The sequence below is a fragment of the Onychostruthus taczanowskii genome, unplaced genomic scaffold, assembly GCF_017590055.1.
Source record: "Onychostruthus taczanowskii isolate IOZ18803 unplaced genomic scaffold, ASM1759005v1 scaffold52, whole genome shotgun sequence".
In the NCBI taxonomy this organism is placed as follows: domain Eukaryota; kingdom Metazoa; phylum Chordata; class Aves; order Passeriformes; family Passeridae; genus Onychostruthus; species Onychostruthus taczanowskii.
In genome coordinates, this window is record NW_024502791.1 from 4,874,047 (window position 1) to 4,893,005 (window position 18,959).

At 37.1% G+C, this 18,959-nt stretch overlaps 1 protein-coding gene across 3 annotated transcripts in view; it reads left to right on the forward strand.

The window, feature by feature from the left end:
* Positions 1-18,959, forward strand: part of WWC3 (WWC family member 3) — a 99,639-nt gene that overhangs the window by 77,358 nt on the left and 3,322 nt on the right. Inside the window, exons 12-22 of one of the 3 annotated variants that reach the window (XM_041416488.1) lie at positions 4,422-4,470; positions 5,261-5,335; positions 6,382-6,468; positions 8,767-8,959; positions 12,595-12,762; positions 13,399-13,550; positions 14,231-14,390; positions 15,526-15,690; positions 16,815-16,907; positions 17,939-18,166; positions 18,814-18,941. In XM_041416488.1, coding sequence (XP_041272422.1) covers positions 4,422-4,470; positions 5,261-5,335; positions 6,382-6,468; positions 8,767-8,959; positions 12,595-12,762; positions 13,399-13,550; positions 14,231-14,390; positions 15,526-15,690; positions 16,815-16,907; positions 17,939-18,166; positions 18,814-18,941 — 1,498 coding nt within the window. Of the gene's footprint in view, positions 1-4,421; positions 4,543-5,260; positions 5,336-6,381; positions 6,469-8,766; positions 8,960-12,594; positions 12,763-13,398; positions 13,551-14,230; positions 14,391-15,525; positions 15,691-16,814; positions 16,908-17,938; positions 18,167-18,813; positions 18,942-18,959 lie in introns of all 3 variants that reach the window. The other 2 variants (XM_041416486.1, XM_041416487.1) reach the window with 2 other exon arrangements.

Here is an 18,959-nt window from a genome sequence, read left to right on the forward strand (position 1 = left end):
AACTTGTGCTTAAATTAGTGCTGTGAAGAGGCTTCCTGAGGCTTTCTTTAAACCTCAAATCAGACCACAGCATGTCTTCACCCATTGTGGTAAGTGAAAGTATCTAAGTAGTTCATTTATAGCTTGTGTGTGTTTCCTAGAAGTGAAGGCCTGGTGTGAGGGCCTAGGCAGCAATGCAGGATGGAGGGCAGCTTCCTGCTTTGATTTTCCTTTTCTCAGTTCTCTGCTGTGTTTCTACACATTTCACATTTGTCTGAAAATCTGCTGTCAGTGCTGGGATGTCCAGCTCCTAGCACAGAGGTTACAGCTGTTCTCTATGTACAGAGTATTTTGTGTTGCTTTTTGAGGAAGAACGTATAGTTAAAAGGTAGCCAGGCTGCCTTCTTATGAGACTTTTTTATTTTTGATATTTGCATTTGGAAACAATTACTTTAAAAAATTTAACCTTTTGCCTGCTTTGAGTTCCACATTCACTAGCTGGTGGTTTGGAATTGTAATGCAGTTGTTTGCAAGTAGCAGTTGGAAGTTTTGAAAGTATTTTGGTTTTGTACTCTTTTCCTGGAAGAATTGGATGGAGCATCCAGCTTGTATGCCAGAGCTGGGGGCTGGCAGATGCTGGGGTTTTGGGTTTCTGTGAGGTGCCATGCAGTGTACCCTGCTGCTGCCCCCCGATGGCCTGGCAGCAGAATGCTGTGCTGCAAAAACAGGAGGTCTTGGCTCCCATAAACCTTTGCCTGCTCCTTCACTAGGCAAAGCATGAGGTAATGTTGGTAATTTGCAAATAATGGGGGCTGGGAGGGTTAGCACTGAATAAACTGCATGAACTTTCACTGATGCAGCACTTGAGCAAGTTCAAGGGGTTCTTCAGGATCTTCAATTTTGATGTTCCGTTGCTGATCTGCTATTTTATTGTTCTGCATCTGTCACAGGGTCACATTGTGAAATAAGTTTTCATGTGTGAATGGAGGGAATATGCTTGAAAAGTTAAATCCATCATATTTATAAAGCTGGGAGTGGGAGGAAACATGTTAATTAAAATATTGGGCTTGAATATCTTCACTGTCGCTTCTGTATAGCAAATCTTTCAAATGCTAAATTTCTTTTAATTTCTAAATAATCTCTTGTTTATAAAATATGGTCAAAAATCTAAAGGATGATTTGTCACTGTATGCTCTTTGTCTTGTTTCTCATGCGGCACAACAGAAAAATTCACTGTAAGTGAACCTGAAATTTCTTATTGTGTGTTTTTCTGTGTGATGTGTTGGTTGTTTTCTTTTGGGGTGGGTTATTTTGTTTTGGTTTTTTTTGTTTTTTTTTGGAGTCGCATGAGAAGAAACAGGAGATTCTGCTACATTTGGTTTTGTTTGATATTTTGCTGTATCTGTTTAATCATTATGGCATACTTAATATTCTTGCTATGTCAACTAAACAACACATTCACATCTGTAGTTAAATTCCTGGGGAAGGCGTTCTTTGACCTTCAGCTTTATTATATAATAGTAGTGTCTGACAGCCTTATGGTAGGTAAGATTTGGTTTTGTCTCAGATTAGTTTTTATGAGAGTGTTCTACTCTTTTATTAGTGCATTTTGAGCTGACATGCAGTATTTCTAGTCACCTAAGCTTGTGAAACATGCTTTAGATTTATTATGTGATTGTTTAGCAAATGAAAGTTTGGACAGCAAAATTTGCTTTGAAGTTCACTTTTTCAGCTAATTACAATGAGAATGTTCTTTCATTCATGGTTGTCTTATATTTATCAAGGTTTGGCATCCAGTAGTTTTGGAAAATCATATATATTGTTTACTGATTTTGTTATTTAAATAAGAAAATGTGAGGTAATGGTCTGTCTTAGAAACATAAATTTTAAACAATTCCTTAGCTTCCAGCATTGCAAAGTCTGCGCTAAACTTTTTTCTTAAACCAAAATTTGCTGTGTCTTTGATCTTGACTAATTTTTCTTCCTGATTTTTTATGCCCTGCCCCCCCATTCCTCCCCCCCCCAAGTCAAGGGAATATTCTGGTGTTTGCATCTCTCCCAAATTTGCTGCAGTTGTCCAGAGGTTCTTGAATGCTTCCGTGGCCTGCAGACATTGAGCAAATCACTGTGAAGTTACACATTGTTGTAATGTGTCAGCTTTTCATTTTTCCTTCCAGCCAAACTGGGAACATGAGCCTCCCAAGGACAGAGTCCACAAGATCTTTCCTCTGCTATGTTTATACAAAGTGTTCATGTAGGGGGTGAGCCAAAGGCTTATTTGCAAAAAGAAGTCATTTTAGTATAACTTGTTGAAATTAGTACAGAAATTATAGAAGCACTTCTAAAAAAATTAAACACTTTTGTGAAGTTCAACTTCTTTCCAGTGATATAAAATTTTGGAGAAAATTTAATATGTAGATGTTTCTACAGATTGCTAGTTCTTCATTATTCTTATGATTCTTTATAAATTCCAGTGACAGAATATTCTTCATATATACCAGAGATTGAGGTAGGCTTACCAAATCAAAAGTCCTTGAAAAAAAAAAAAAAAAAAAAGAAGGAAAAAACGAAACCAACCAAGCACACAAAAAGCCCCAATCAAAACAACCCACAAAACCACTTTTGTACAAGTGATACAAAGGAGAGCGTGGTTCAAATGCAGTTTTTTGCTTTCTGTGTGCTAACTTGAACTTGGCTCTCATTTGTGGTGAGGATGTCATGAGCAGCACTGCACAATGTGTGATGTACAAGAAGGGTGGGATGGGGAGGAGTGGTGGATCTTTCCCTGGGTGTAGAGGCAAGTACAGGTTGGGCTGTTCCTGAACAGCAAATAAATTTCCTGAACACCTAAAGCTGACTAAATCCTTCATTGAACTTGGAGGAGAGGTCCATAGGGCTACTTATGAATCCAAAGGACAGAGAACTGGCTCTGCTGATATATAGGAGCGTTAGGTCCAAACAGGACTGGGTGATTTTTGTAACACCTTTGGTAACATGGTGCTGTTAGTGGCCTGGTAACAGAAATGTATCTTGGGCTGGCACAGAACCTGCTGGGCTTGGTGCACCTTCTCTGCCAGTTCCACAGTGGGTTAAAGCTGACCTTAGCCAGAGCCTTCTGTTGATAGCAGAAGTATGTTTGTGTTGGTTTGGAAGACTTTTATCAAGTTCTTCTGTCCTGATGTCCTGTCCTGGTGGTGCTTGGGTGGGAGGTGAGATGGGTACGGTGCGGAGGGGTGTCTCATGATAATGTGCAACAGAGGTGCTTAACAAGTTGTTACTTTGAGTTAGACGTGTTTCATCCCTTGTTGGGGCTGTAAGCTGTAAATGTCAGCTGGTGCTTGTCTCCCATGCACTGTGCTACTGTCACTCTGCTGGAACTGTCAATGCTTCCATGCTGTCTTAAGTTTGTAAGCATGAGCAGAAGCAAATAAAATGCTTTCCCCACTTTTGAAGTGCCATCTCTTTACCATTGCTTTCCTGCTTTGAGGACAGTCATTGAATCTTAAGCAAAAGACGGTAAAAGTTCTTCTCTGCACAGTGAAGATACTGCACTGCACAAGTCTGTTTAGTGGTTTTCTCTAGGACTCAAAGGAAAACAACCTCAAGTCAGGAGATCTTGTTAAAGTGTTGAAGCCTTTTCTGTGCAGTTCTTGAATGTTACTGCTCGTGCACGTACTTTAAAGGACTGGTAGCTGCTATGCCTACTTGCCTGTGCCAAACCCAAGTGTATAACATAATTTTGTTGGTACACTTAAAACATGAAAGTGATTGCTGAGTTGCTGTTTATTGTGTGGCTGGTAATTCAGGGAAGAGTGGCAAAGAAGGTTGAACATTGCTTCCTCCTTCCCCCAGTCACTTCTCAAAGTAATTCACCAAGAATTTGAAAAAAACAGTGGTCTGAGTGAGCTGGAAAACACTGGTTCTTTTTGATAATGCCTTTCAGACTGTAAATAAAAGCTGCTATTATGTGATGGTATAAACAGTATGCTTTGAGACTTTGTATAAGGAAACAAATGAGAACAAAACCTCACATTGTGTTATCAGATAAGTTTAAAAAAGAATTAGTCTCTGTGTTTGTTTTTGACCTATTGTATATTCAGTAGGTAAATCTGAAAAGCTTAGGATATCATGTGTACATATGTGAATTAATGTAAGTCTTCCTTTAGGAAGGAATTACTCTACCAGAAAAATATTTAGTAACAATACAATTGGTTTATACTTAGTCTTGTCACAGAGCAATTAGCCACAAACTTCCTTCCTTAATTCTCCCACAGAAAATCTCCAGCCAATCCTATTCTAGGCTTTTAACTTTAAGTTAGAAGAAACATCAGTGAACTGCATTTGTACTGTTTTGCTGCTAGCTTTGATACAATAAATGTTTCTTGTTCAATTTTGAAGAAGTTTCCTTGAGCTGATGTTCTCCCTTTTTTTCTCCATGGCAGCTGTAACTCTGCGAGGAGACAGCGGCAGAAGATCGGAGAGGAGAGCCAGGCGAGTTTCAGCATGTCTCTCAGATCATTCACTGGCTAGTGACAGTGGCGTGTTTGAAGCTTTAAGCAAAAGGTCAGGTGTATGAATGCATAGTAAGCTGGAAATATTCCTGTTCTGCCACACGGCCCTAAAGAATTAGTTGTGAATTTATGTGTAGGCTTTTAAAATTGCTACTTATTAGTAACATAAAACTACTAGATGGCATGTTTTAAAGGAAGGAAGCTTTTTACATGCAGTCCACTGTCATCTTCAAGTGCCAAGTCCCCTTTGCTTTTTCTCTCTGACATTTCAACATTGTGTCCCCCTTGAAAGATAGTTTTCTCATCCTGTGTGTGACTTACAATTCTGAATATCATTTGATAAAAGTATAACTTCAAGGAAGAAATAGACAAACTGTCAAAAGCCAAAAAATACATATGTTGACCAAGTGATTGAAGGATGTAGAAAGACATGTTACATAATACAACTGTTTTAACACAGGAAGCAGTAACTGGGAAGAAGATAAGGTTTGGAGGATGCTGAAGAGAAATGGAAGACAAAATAAATACTAAAATAACCTAAATATTTTGTAAGACTAATTCTAAAACCTCAGTTTTTACTGAGTTTTTTTTACAATTGTGAATTATTACTACTGTATGTTTTTGTATAGGTGTCTCAATTTTTTCTACATTACCAGTCCCTCATGTATTGCCAAATAATTGCTTGTATCTACAAATCACAGAATAAATGTTAGTTCATAATTTAGCAGCTTAGGTCACTGTGTGGTTTACTGTACTTTCTGTTCCTGCAGGAATGAAGATCTGGAAGAGCCTGTTTATGGTGATGTTGCCAGTAATGAAGAACCACAAATACATGTTGGATTTCTGTGAGTAATTACTCCTCTTTCTCCCTATCAACTCTACAGGAATTGCTCACTACTTTTCTTGCTTATGATTTTTAGCTTTTTAATAAACTAAGTCATGGTGGGAGTTTTTAAGAAGTTTCTGAACTGAAATCCAAAGTTCAGTGGTTGTACAGATTAGTCAGTCACATGCCACTTGGTGTCGGGGATATGGCTTAGCCAAAATTCATTCAGTGTCCTTTCAATGCTGACTGATAAAAGGGCCTTCATTACTTCTTTCAGTAGCATTTATTTTCATTGTCTGGACCATTAATGTGGGTATGGGTAGAGGGATATGTCTCTGTAAGCGAGACCTTTTTATACCAGATAAAGGAGTATTACCTTAGGAGAATCACAGGTGAAGAGACACAAATACAGTACAGTCCCAGCTGTACAATACATCTTTGAAATCCTGTGCCTATGGCATGCTGTTGTTGGTAGTGAGGGTAGCCTGGGGAAGGACAGATTATTGTCATACAAGACAGGATATCATATCTTATATGATATGATTTTCCAGAATCCTTTCTGCCCCTTGGAAACTAATTCCTAAGATTGGAAGTTTTTAAAATATGAACCAAGTTTGTCAATGGAATTTCAAAATTTGTGCTGATGTAAAAGAGTGAATTTTAAAATTTATTTTCAATAGCCCATGAAAATAATGCAGATGGATTTGTCTAATGTAACTGATGTGTTGTTACACATGCGCACACACACAAATGCAAATGGTGTAACTGTTTAAAGTAAAGAATGTACTTGTTAAAACCTGTTTGCTGTCAAGAGGCATATGAAGGCCGCTTGTTAATTTCAAGCTGAATAATATTTAATTCACTTAGTTCTATTAACCTTGTTACTGTAGCTAATGCTCTTGATGGAAACTGATTTGTGCAAGAAATTTGTTTAACAAAATGTGCTTTTCATTCTTTAAATCTGTTTAATCTTCATCTTTATTTCTTAAGCAAATTATCAGTGATTGGTGACTGACACAGAAAATTTATTTTCCAGGCGACTAACACAGAAAATTTATTTTCCAGGCATGACAGTGGAAGTGAATGTCTGCTAGTCCATGTATTACAGCTGAAGAACTTTACTAGTCTGGTTGTAAAAGAAAACTGCAAAATGTAAGCTTAAATTTCACCCAGAGTGATCATTGTTTTATGCTGCAGTTATAAATACCATAGATTTATTTGGCTTTATCCAAAACTAAGCCATTTCTGGAGAAGATGGTATGTCTTAATTTCCATGAGGAAATTCCCTTTTATACAACTTATGTCACAATATTTAGGTAACAAGTGTAGTCTCTGTGTTCTTTCATGTTTATTATGCAGAGGAAAGTTTCTTCAAAAATATCTGTGATACTCCAGAATAAGCTTAGTGTGTATTTTGCTCAGTACCTGTGGCAACATCTATATTAATCCAGTAGGAGGTCTACCTTGGCTTTTATCTTTAAGAAAGAAAACCACACCAGAAAGCATGCTAACAACAGCAAAGGATCTGCAGGCTTTTGTGGCCTGTACAGCTCTCCTTGAGTATCCATGAAAGACCTTCTGATGACACAAGTACTTGCTGAGAATCAGTACAAAAGATTGAATTTTTTAACCTCTGACAGCTTGTGCTAATTTTTCAAATTTTGTATCACATATAGAACGTAGCTTAGCTTATTTTAATAAATGTTTCTTAAATAATCAGTGTTGTCATAAAACACTTTCGTCTGGAGATATTTATCTTTGCATGTTTTAAAAAATTTCCACATGTAAAAGTTGTTGATCTTTATCTCTGGGAGAGGTTGGTTGAAAGCAGGAAAATGGAGGTATGATTACATTATTGTGTTGTAAAATAAGTGGGAGGTGTTAAATTAAAATACATCTCCCTGAATGAATTGTAGTTTGTTGAGAACTTCACCATGCTAACTCTGCAAAACTGCAATGGAAATTTTTCATGCAGGTTGGGACATTAGTGTTGGGTTTTTGCTCTGTTTCAGTGTGAGTGCAAGGGCACATAATAGGGAAAAATGTGAGTATTGTGTATTACTCAGCCATGGTGCCTTGTCATCAGAAAAAGAAATAAGCATAATCTGAAGAAGGTAATAAAGTAGAACCACCAAAGAAAAAAGTTAGTCCAAAGGGTTTGTTAGACATTGTCATCAAAGCAACCAGGCATCTAAATGACTCAAAATGCAGTTTGGTTCTTCACCCTTCTCAACCCTGCCTTTGCTGGAATCAAGAAGTTGCATTGCTGCAGGGTGAATTGATTAGTCTAGTCAAAAAGTAAGTTTCTATTACCAGAAAGCAGAAGAAGCTTTTATCATGTTTAATAAACTCCTCTGTGCACCTGTACGTTGATTGAATCAGGTGCTGCAGCAGCTGGGGGGATGTTTGCCTGCGGCAGCCAGTGAACAGAGGAGCTGGATCTCTGCCTTTTTACAGGACAAGAATTTGTTTAACTGATGCTCCACAGTAACTGTGCTGCAGTTACACCATAAAGAGCTCTTCCAATTGTCCTGTAACCATTTGTTTGCCTGGCAGTGTCAGCCCCTCTTTGGTGGTGGCATAGGAGTTCCTGCAGCCATGTAGTCTACTTGAGTGAAGCTGAGCTGGTTTTCTTAATCCTGGAGGTTTCGTGGGTTTTTAGCTAGGTTAGCTTTTTAACCCAGATAAATTTTCTAATCTGGGTCACGACACAGTTGCATGAAACTGCTGGCATGAGGAAAGGAATGGGATATTGCAGGGGCTTGGAAAGCAGTCAGGAGAGGGAGAACATGGAAACAATTCTCTAAGTAGCTCTGCTGCTTATGCTGTCAGGTGAAAATGGTTGTTGATTTTGTTTTTGGCTTGGAGTCTTAAATGATATGGTACCACATATTTGAATTTGTCTTTAGAGACTGTAGATAGATGCAGTGACTGCAGATTTCTTTTGCCATCTGAATTTCTTAATTTCTTAAGGAGGGGAATAGGTTGCTTAGTGGGTGGAAGAAAGAAATGGATCGGTGGCACTGACGGGACAATTCAATTGCCTAAACATTGGCATGTGTTTCCATTTGAAATAGCACAGCACCTGGCCTCCAGCTGCTGCTGCTCAGAGGGAGGCTCTCTGTAGCTCTTCCATAGATCCTCTTATAATTGCTAACTCGTTTTAGCTGCCTTGGATACCTCAGGGCAGCTCAAGTGCCACTTGGTGCCTCTGCTTAAGCACTAAGTTAAAAAAAAAAACCACAACAGTTTTTGTTAAAAAATACAGCATTTTGAGATCAGCTTTGCAGATCTTCTGTGTTAGAACACAAAGTAAATTCTGGTGATGAGGACATCTCAAGGCAGATTCTTAATGTAGATGTTCCACTGATATTTTTGCTTAGCTTGATTTTGAGAAATGCAAAATGGCTTTGTCTGAATTGTGCTATTTGTCTATTTTGCTGTTCCCAGTCATGTGAGAGTTTATTTGCCACCGCTTGAGTCAGGCACACCAACCACTTACTGCTCAAGAGCTTTGGAATTCCAAACTCCGTTAATATTTAATGAAGTGTTCCAAATCCCCATACACTCAAGTGTTTTGAAATTAAAATCACTGCAGCTGTATATCTGTTCAGTTGATCATCAGCAACAAGAAGAACTGTTGGTAAGTGGTTCTGTTTCTTAAAAGCCATGTGATATGAGAAACTAAAGTTACCTGAGGAATTGTTTTTTAAGATTAAAAAGAGAAGCTAATCTTTCCATAAGAAGTTCTGATAGAGTTACATGGTAGTGAATCCATTTGTTCACAGATATAAGTATAGTTCTGTAAATAAAGAGGTGGGATTTTAAAAAAGACTTAATCTGGCAGCTTTTAGACTACAGTTTCCTCAAGACTTTGGTTTCTGCATGATACTATAATGCCTGTGTGAGGAATCTGTACTATTCAGACAGGTTCACTCTAAAAAAAAAACCAAACAAATACAGACACCTTGTTATTATATAACATTGGATGAAGAGGACTGCTGTTCCATCAGCCTTAGCATTGTTTCAGGATAATAGTGGCCCTAGAACAGTTATGTTACTTCAGCCTTTACTTTAACCTGATTGAGGTGTCATATGCTAACTTCCAGTGTGTTAAATGTTAGGTTAATTTAGCTATTGTCAAATACAAATATGCATAACTAAATCTGCCTTGGGGCTGATGTCCTAGCTATTTTGAAGTGAGTGGGCTGTCTTTGCAGTGGGGGGTTTGAATGGGTTAGTGAAAAAAAAACTTTTAAGCCTATCAAAGCAGTTAAGAGGTATAGGCATCTCACTGTCTTGCTGGGCTGTGGATAAGAGGTGTTTATTTGAGCAAATCTGGTCAAGAATGTGTGTTTGTTAATCCACCTTTAAATCTAAGTAGCATCTCTTATAAACAGGGGTCTTAATGTTGATAGAAATGGACCCGAGGTCTTGTCTGCAGTAGGAAGTTTTGTCTACAATATAATTAAAGAGAAATCATCTCAAGAACAGGCTGGATATATTGGTGTAAATGCTTTATACTGGTATATCCTGTTCTTCTGGGAAGCTAAACAGCTATTGAAGTGTAAGGTATCTTCCTATTGAAACAAATGCTTTTAAGTTTAGGGTACTTTCATTATAACTGCTGTTATTGAGTTGCCAAAAAAAATAGGTCTTCAGGTTATCTTGGTAGGGATTTTTTCTCTTTCATGGTCTTCAGCTGGTTATGTCAGAAGTATCTGTCAACAGTAATTGATAATACAGTTTAAGGCAATTTAACAATACTGCTCAAAAATAGAGAAACAATGCCAATTTCTTCAGATAGGTGCATTGAAGTATTTGAACATTATGATCATTATTTTCTTCAGCTGTTATTTGAGAATGAGCATTTTCTCACATTGAGACATCATTTGCTACCTGCTACCTCTCTTTGGAACTGCTGTGATGGTGCCTGTCAACAAGGCCTCTGTCTTTCAAGATGCCTTCCACTGGGATTACAGTTTTTCTCATCTATTTAATAATGCATATATTTCTCAAATTCTTAATGACTGCTATCTTTTCAACTAGGTTATGCCAGTGTAATATTTTCCTAAGTGCAAAAGCCAGACTGGGGTTTATCCTAATTTCTATAAACACTTGTACCTTACAGGAAAAAAAAAATTCTGGGAAATAGTTCTGTTATAAAGAAATAAATATACTACACTTGTGGAGGTGGTCTTTCCATTTCCTCAACCATTTACTTTTATGTCTTCCATGGCTGTAAGATCTTTTTCTGTCTTAAGTTGGTTTATTTCTTCCCTGGTGGCCTTGTCAATGTTGACATAAGACAATTGTTATTTTCCATGATTAACACATACAGTTCATGTTAAAACATAAAAGAAGTATGAGTGCCTTTCTTGCAATCACCTGGCATTGCTGCTCGACTCCCAGTTTCTCATCTTTTACAGCCCTGACCACTTATTCCCTGTATCTTAATTTATTTGGTTTCTTCTTGAGTGTAACTTTTTTTTTGCATTTTTTGTTTTAATTTTTGAACATCTGTCCCATTTTTAGCATGATTTTAAAATCCCGATTGTTTTCTAATAAAGAGACATGTCTGTCAGACATCACAGAGCTATTCATAAATACTTCTACTGTTCTGCCATCCAGGTTGTTAACAAATTCATCAGAACAGACATGTGATGCACCTCTACACACCCACCTTGGTTTCTTTATCCTTTTGAGTAAGCTCCAAATCTTGAGGTAGACATGAAATATTAATTAGTCCTTTCAGTACTGATAATTCTTAATTGAGTTTGATGGTGATTTTCTACTCACCAGCATTCAATCACTCAGGAATTAATGACTCCCTTTTTAGAGGCGGCTTCTTTGGCAGACTTGCTTAGCTGCCTAATAAATGCAGTGTATAGGGCAGTGTCAGGTGTCTTAAGAGTTAGCCCATGCTTCTTCCAATATTGCTGGCAGGAAAACAGTTTTACTCTCTACCTCCTGAACTAAACTCAGTGTGTCTTAAACATTTTCCAACTCTGATGAAAAAGTGTGAGTATTTGATACACATTTACATCTTCCACTGCATCAGAGCAAGTAGATAATTACAAGACATCTGTGTTATACAGAAAAAAGAAGAGGCATCTCTGTAGCCTATATTGACATGAAGTGACTTTCTCAGTAACATGCAGTATCCCCATGTCACATTATTTTGTTAGGCTATTGTCCTCCGTACACCTGTTTAAACAGAGCCAGAGGGAACATTTGTCTTGGAAAAACAATGCAATGATTTATTTTTTTAATTATTGTTTTCTGCTTAACTGTTTCTCTACCTGCTTAAAGTTGAATGCACATTCTGTCTACATTTCCTACTGCCTTTGTTGTTAGAATCATTGTATACACTTACTTGATTTGTGAGATATGAAAGCCATTTTTACCGGACTTTTCCAGTGATAGAAGACATTTTTAGCATGTGGCTCATAAGCCAGGGAAACAAAAAACAGTACCTAAAGGCTGACTAATACAATTGGTAGGTCCAGCTAGTGAACTGATTGAAAAAACCAAATAAATAAATTAGGCAGTGTGGATTTGTTCACAGCTGTTTTTCAATTAGGTGAACACCACTGAGAAATTTCTTACATGAGCTCTCTCTGATGAAGTAGGCTACTTCAAAGTTTGAAGTACTTTTAGTGAGAAGCCTCCATTAAAACTATTTTTACCTGAATCTGGGAGATGCAAGGATGGCCTGGAAAGTAGAAAAATGGCTTTATAACCCATTTGACTACCTTATAACATAAATAGACAGGGAAAAAAATTGGTTTACACAATGTTTTTATCAATGTTTTTATTTCCATTTGAAAGATGCCTCTGAGGGCCAGAGAATGGAAGGGTATCAGAATACAGTTATCTCAAAAGCCCCTGAAATAAAGTAACATTATTAAAGTTATGTTAATTTAAGCAAATATAGAAATCAGGTACGTAGTTGGGAAGGTTTTAAAAATAAAATATTAATAGCTATCAGATGTCAGTTATATTTGCATCAGTCATATGCAAATATAACTGACATTTTTCAATTTGAAAAAAAATTACTATCTACTCCAGTTCTTCCTAGTAGTAAAGAAGAGGCAAAAAATTCAGAATATTAAACATCATAACAGAACAGAACAAAGCTGTCTGTTTTTAAGAGACAGTAGTATTTGGTGAAGTGGGAGTTTTACACTGTGAGTAAAATATGCTTTAAGTGAGAAGGTGTCTATGTTGCAGAGTATATGTATCTTATTGTGGTCAATGCTTTTTGTTTTTTTACAGGGCATTGCTCAGATAAACCTGACTGATGCAGAGAGTTCTGGTGAGATGCAGCTTCACTGGTACCCTGTTCAGATCTTCACTGGTTCAGAGCCTCAGAGAGCAAAGACCAAAAACCAATGTGAAGACAGTATTCCTCAGTCTTCTGGAAATGTAACTACAGTTAAAACAGTATGGCTCTAAAAAAGTGATTTGTTTACTTTGTTCGATCAGCAGCATGATTGTGATCTTACCTTGGGTGCAGGTGGTTTTGAGTTATCACAGGAAATAATAATTTAACTCTCGGAGCAAGAGCTAGATTTTAGAAGACTAGTTGAAAACCAGATCATGTCTGGACAGGTGCTTGAAATAGTAACCTGTATGCATGCTTCCAGTCCAGCTAAAACACACTAAAAATTTCTGCCACTGCATTGGAAGAGGTTGTCAAGAAAGGTTGTGAAATATTCATCCTTGAAGATGTTTTCAGCCCTTCACTGGGCTCTGGACAGCCAGACGTGGCTATGATGCCTTGCTTGCTTTGGGCAGCACATCAGACTAGGTCACCTCCAGAGGTCTCTTTTGACCTAACTTGATGGATGATGCTCCACAGTCAAGTAAAGTCTGCTCAGTTTCTGTGACAAGTTGAGCACCACATACTTGTGATCATTAAGATTCAAGACAGATTGTTTTGGTTGTGGTTTGGTTTTTTGTTTTGTTGTTTAAGGAACATATGATGGCTTTGTTTTTCTTTTTTTTTTTTTTTTTTTTTTAATAATGCACATTAAATACATTGGTTAGTTCAAACAGAAAGTCTCATTTATCTTTCAGGATGCAGTGACAGCCCTGTTAGCTAGGACCACCGCCCAGCTGGAAGCAGTTGAGAGAGAGCTGGCAGAAGAGAGGGTGAAATTGGAGTACACAGAGGAAGAAATCTTGGAGATGGAAAGAAAGGAAGATCAGGCAGAAGCCATATCAGAAAGGTAAAAATGGTTTAAATACCTCATCAAACAGATATAATTAATTATTATCTAATAACTTCCTCAAAAATATTTACACTATGGGTATAGTCTGAAATAAAGCAGGAAAAATTCTGCAGTTTGCTCTCTGTTAGTGCTTAAGTTTAAAATTCTGTTGTGCCATGATCCATGAACAGGAGGAAACCTTATTTGAATAGCAGGTTGAATTTAGTGAATTCGGGAAGTGGGAAAATATTATATCAAAGATAAACTTTGCTAGGGAGGCAACTGTAATGAGTTTGTAACAGCCCTGTATTAAGAAAAGTAAATAAAATTTAGTGATGACATGAGACACAAGACATTGTTAGGGCTAGGGTTGCAGTTTCATTCCTTATGATACTCCTGGTTTGTTACTCGACTTTTCTTGTTCTTTTTTGTTATTGCTTTCTTAGTATTGTTATAAAGACCAGAACATATGCCTTAAGAAAATTAGAGAAGGTGAATTTTTTTCCATTAAATGTATTTCCTTATTTGCATTTGCAGAAATGCAAGTGTGCTATGTTCTCCTGTTGAAAATATTTTTATTGGAAAAATAATAGTCTAAAATTATAAACTGGCTTAGATAATGTAATATGTAAATGGAATGCATAATTGCATGGGTTTTTTTTAACACCTGCAAAATTACTGTGATGTTCTGACTCTAGGAGTTGGCAAGCAGAATCTGTTGACAGTGGATGCAGTAATTGTACCCAGACTAGTCCTCCTTATCCAGAGCCATTCTGCAGGGATCCATTAGCTGGACACATGTTTGCAGCTCCAGCAGGCCAGTACAGTTCTGGAAAAATGCAGCCTCCACCACTAAAGGTAATGAGAGCAGACACTGCAGCATGGAAACTGCCACCCTGCCTGGCACAGTGAGCTACTGCTGTGCCTGGAGATGGAGTCTGAGTTGGGCAGGAGAGAAAAGAGTCAGCAATGACATTGGCAACTCTGTATGAGCACTGACTTTGTGACAGCTGTACGGCTGTTGAGTTGGTAGAAGTTCACTCTTTAGGGCTGGGTTTTTTTGTTTTCTTACCACTTACTTCGCATCAGAATTTGATTCTTATATCAAAAAGCTAACTGTTTTTAATGTGGCCTTTATCTAATCTATAAATAGGCACTTGTATAAATTTCTGCATTTATCTGAATTTTTAACAGAAAAGATCATGATCAAATTCTATTGTTCTTGTTTTTATAAGAATTTTTAAAAGTATTGTAAAGAAAGAAATTTTAGGACTTGCATTACTATTTCAGTTTTACAACAACATGGAATAATTGTGCTGAAACTGATGTATTTAAAATATTTTGTAGTCAAGACATGAGATGCTGGAAATAATCCTTCATAAGCTGAAATCAGGAGACTTCCATTGAAGTACAGGAACATAAGCTGTTTGTGTTGCCTTTAGGGAAGATCACACCTCTTATGGGGGAGTGAGTTTTCTGAAAGTTGGAAGGCTTTGCTAGAGTAGCCTATGTTTTCTGTCTTTCTGAGTATTTTAGTATTCCTGTATAATTGTGTGACCAATCTTTCAGTCCCTTTTTCCTTCCTTGTCTTAAGTTCCTCTAGTTTTAAGGTGGTTGCTTCAGAGTCACTGTGCTTACTGAAAGGTCACTCAGTTTTCTTCTGTTGAGGCTGGAGATCAGGTGGTAGTTTGGGTAATGCCCAATTGCCAATCCTGAATGCAGTCCTTGTGCTCTGCAGCTGTGATATAACTGCATCTCATAATTGTTACTGCTCCAGCAAAGGCTTCTGAAAGGTAATCTCACAATTTTGAATGACTCAGTTTTAAAACTTTTACAAAAGTGAGGTGATACATCCTCTCAGTGCTCATTAAAATTTGAATCTAGCTAGCAGGGCAAGTTGTTTACTTTTGATATTGTTGAAATGTCTGATTGTCTTTGCTAGGAGAGAGAAAATAAGGAAGAAATAAAAAAATGTCCTTTGTTGAAATTTTAGGTGGATAAGGAAACTAACACTGAGGATCTGTTTCCTGAAGAAGTTGCTATTCTTCCAAAAGAGAGAGCCAGCCGCAGGCCACGGGGTTCTGCTTTTGTTCGCAGTAGCACAATTGTTCGCTCCCAGACCTTTTCGCCTGGAGCACGAAGTCAATATGTTTGCAGAGTGAGTAAAGCCTGAAAAGGAGGAGGGGGAAGGGGTCTCCACACACAAGTATATTACACATTTTTGATAATGCCACTATAAGATTTCATTGCATTTATAAGAAACATATATTACTTTTTAATACTAATGAATAATCTTTAATTGAACTTAAACAATGCAGTGGGGAAGAGCTTCCCTGACTCTTTTTAAGAGTTTTTACCAGGATGGATTTAATTAGAAATTTAAGAATATATGATAAATTAGGTATTAAGCTCTTTTCCCAGGCAACCTTAGGTGTTAGGTGTGGGTGATTGATTTTACAATGCTGTCATGAGGTGTATAAGCAGTTAGCTTAGAAGCCATGTTTAATTTTCACATACGTAAAAGTTTGAAAAAGGGCACTGAATACTTAATCTTAGGGTCATTGCATAAATATTCATATGACTTCAGTTGCTGTCATGAATATCAGTCATAAGGTGCCTGTTACTGTGGGACATAGGATTCCTGGATGCACTGGTGCAAATAATTGAGGACCAGCACAGCAGTTTTCAAGGTCACATTTATTGTTTGCTGCATTCAGTGGCAGAAGACTTAATAAGCAGCTGGCTTATGGTATTGCAGATCAATACATGGGTATTGGTTTTGCAATATTATCATAACTATTGATTGTACTCTTTCATAAGCTTCTGAGAGCTGGAGTTTGAAAATTCAGGAAATGATTTTTAAATTCTGTGCTCACTTAACCTGCACTTACTTAAAATCAGATACGGGGAGAAAGTGGGAGACTGTATTGTTTGTACTCATGACAGGACATGTTTTGGATGAAATATTACGGCTTTTGAGTCCTCCCTCCCTCTTTTTATTAGGTTAGATTATCTTGGATATTTAGTGGAATGGTTGATGAAACTTACTTGTAAAACATTGATGGTTTGTAAGTTTTCTTGAATTATTGTAACTACCACATATATAAGCGTTATTATATAAAAATGTTTATAGATAAGTGAAGAAATGCTTGCTTAAAGCAAGATAGTTTCAGTGTACTTTAAAAAGGAAATCTCAAAGGCAAAAAAAAACCCAACAACCCAAATTTCTTAATGAAGATGATCTTTCAAGCAACCTTTATTTTCCATGTCTTTTCTAATCAGCTGTATCGCAGTGACAGTGACAGTTCCACCCTGCCAAGGAAGTCCCCTTTTGTCCGGAATACGCTGGAGAGGCGGACTCTACGGTATAAACAGGTATGCCTAGGAAAATGACCTTTAGCTTTCATTAAATTGCTAGAACAATAGTACTTTTATACTTGGGAGCTTTAGATATCTACAGGTGCATTCCAAGCCTTTTAGGAAAGGGACAAACTTCTGTAATGTAGTTGGGGCAGGGTGCATGTTTTGGGTTTGTTTTGGACTTTCTAAGCTAAAAGGTAGACTTAAAAAAGATAAATAAAGTTGTGATCAATTTTAAAGAAGGGAAAAAAGCAAGGTGGACAAAAATTAGTTTAATGTGGACTGAATTTATATTGATTCAGATGTAAAGTTTCTTTCAAAATCTTTCAAATTTAGTTTATGGTGCAGGGTGCAGGTTCAGAGATGTGTGTGTGAATGTGACATTAAGACATGCATCTCCCCTCCCATACAGCCTAAAAAAATAACAGTATGTGAAACCAAAGTATTCAAGAACTAATAGGTTAAGCTCTCCTTTTGCCCCCATGCCACCCCATCATGCTGTCAAACAAGTGGGCAGAGAAGGGCAGATGAGGCCTTAATGTTGTGTATATAAATTAAATAAAATGTAGTCTGGTCAGCAGAAGTTAATGCCTTGCTGGTGTTGGCAGGTAAACAGCCATGCCTCCCATTTTGATTCTGAATGTATCTTAAAAGCAATATTGAATGAAGCCCTTTAAGAGGAGTCTTGCGAAGATGCTCTGATGCCATGATGTCATTGGGTTTTTCTTATTGCATCTCTTTTATTATCATCATAACATGGAATTTTAGTCCATAAACTTCATTAGGTAAATATTTGTAAGTAGAAAGGAAACTGTGAAAGGAAGTAGTAGAAAGTATTAATTGAAAAATTTAGCTGTAGGGATTTTCTTCACCATACATTATCGAGCCTTTTCTGGGGGATGTAAATACTCCAAAAGTTCATGTGGAAAAGACTGTGTGTGCAGTAAGTACAGCAAATGTATGGTCTATAGAGCTAAAGACAGACCAGTAAACTATGTTGAGAATAATATATTGTGCATTTCATTTGAATCCTGATAACTCAACAGTCCTGCAGATCATCTTTGGCTGAACTTATGGCAAGGACATCCTTAGACCTGGAGCTGGATCTCCAGGCATCCAGAACTCGACAGAGACAGCTGAATGAGGAGATATGTGTTCTAAGAGAGTTGAGACAGCGTCTGGAAGATGCCCAGCTCCGAGGGCAGACAGATTTACCCCACTGGGTCCTTCGGGATGAGAGATTCCGAAACTTGTTGAAGGAAGCAGAAAGGCAGGTATGGTAATATGACATATGTACTCATTTTGCTCAGAAACTTCTTGTTTCAAAATGTCTTCATTTTGATAAGATGGTTGAAGAGCTGTTTGTACAGAATCTCAGTGAATGTTTATTTTATATTCTTGAAGTTAGCACAATAAAAATTATTTGTTTATTTGTTGCTCATTTCTTTTTGTTTAGGTATTTGTTATTGGAACTTTAATAATTTTCTTTCTTCTGGTATTTTAAAGAAATTTTGCTGATTTGATATTTATTCTTTTATTTGGAATGTTCCCTAAGTATGTAATTTTTTTCCCTGTTTTTGGAGAAAGAAGTTGTAGAAAAGGTGGCAAAACTGCTCAACAGACAAAATTGATTTTGGATTATCAGAGACAAAGGCTGAGCCCAAATTTATAGTAAGATCTTGTTCGACAGATCTATGTGCAGTAAATTTTCTTAATTTATTACGTCTTTCTGAAGAGCATTAATCAATGAAACAACTCAGTCTTTTGCATTTATAGTTCTTAGATGATCAGCTATTTCAGACAGTGTACTTGTGTGGTTTCATTGTCATGGGTAGGGAAAAAAATCCATTATTTTACTGTGAATATTCTTGTGTTTTATTTATTCACATGGCCTTTTTAAACATCATGTTCTTGTTTTCAGACCAGACAGACCAAATTTGAACATCACCAAGAGCAAGCAGCTGAAAAGATGCTAAAGAAAGCATCAAAAGAAATATACCAGTTGCGTGGGCAAAATCAGAAAGAACCTATTCAGGTGCAGACTTTTAGGTAAGTGGTAATGCATAC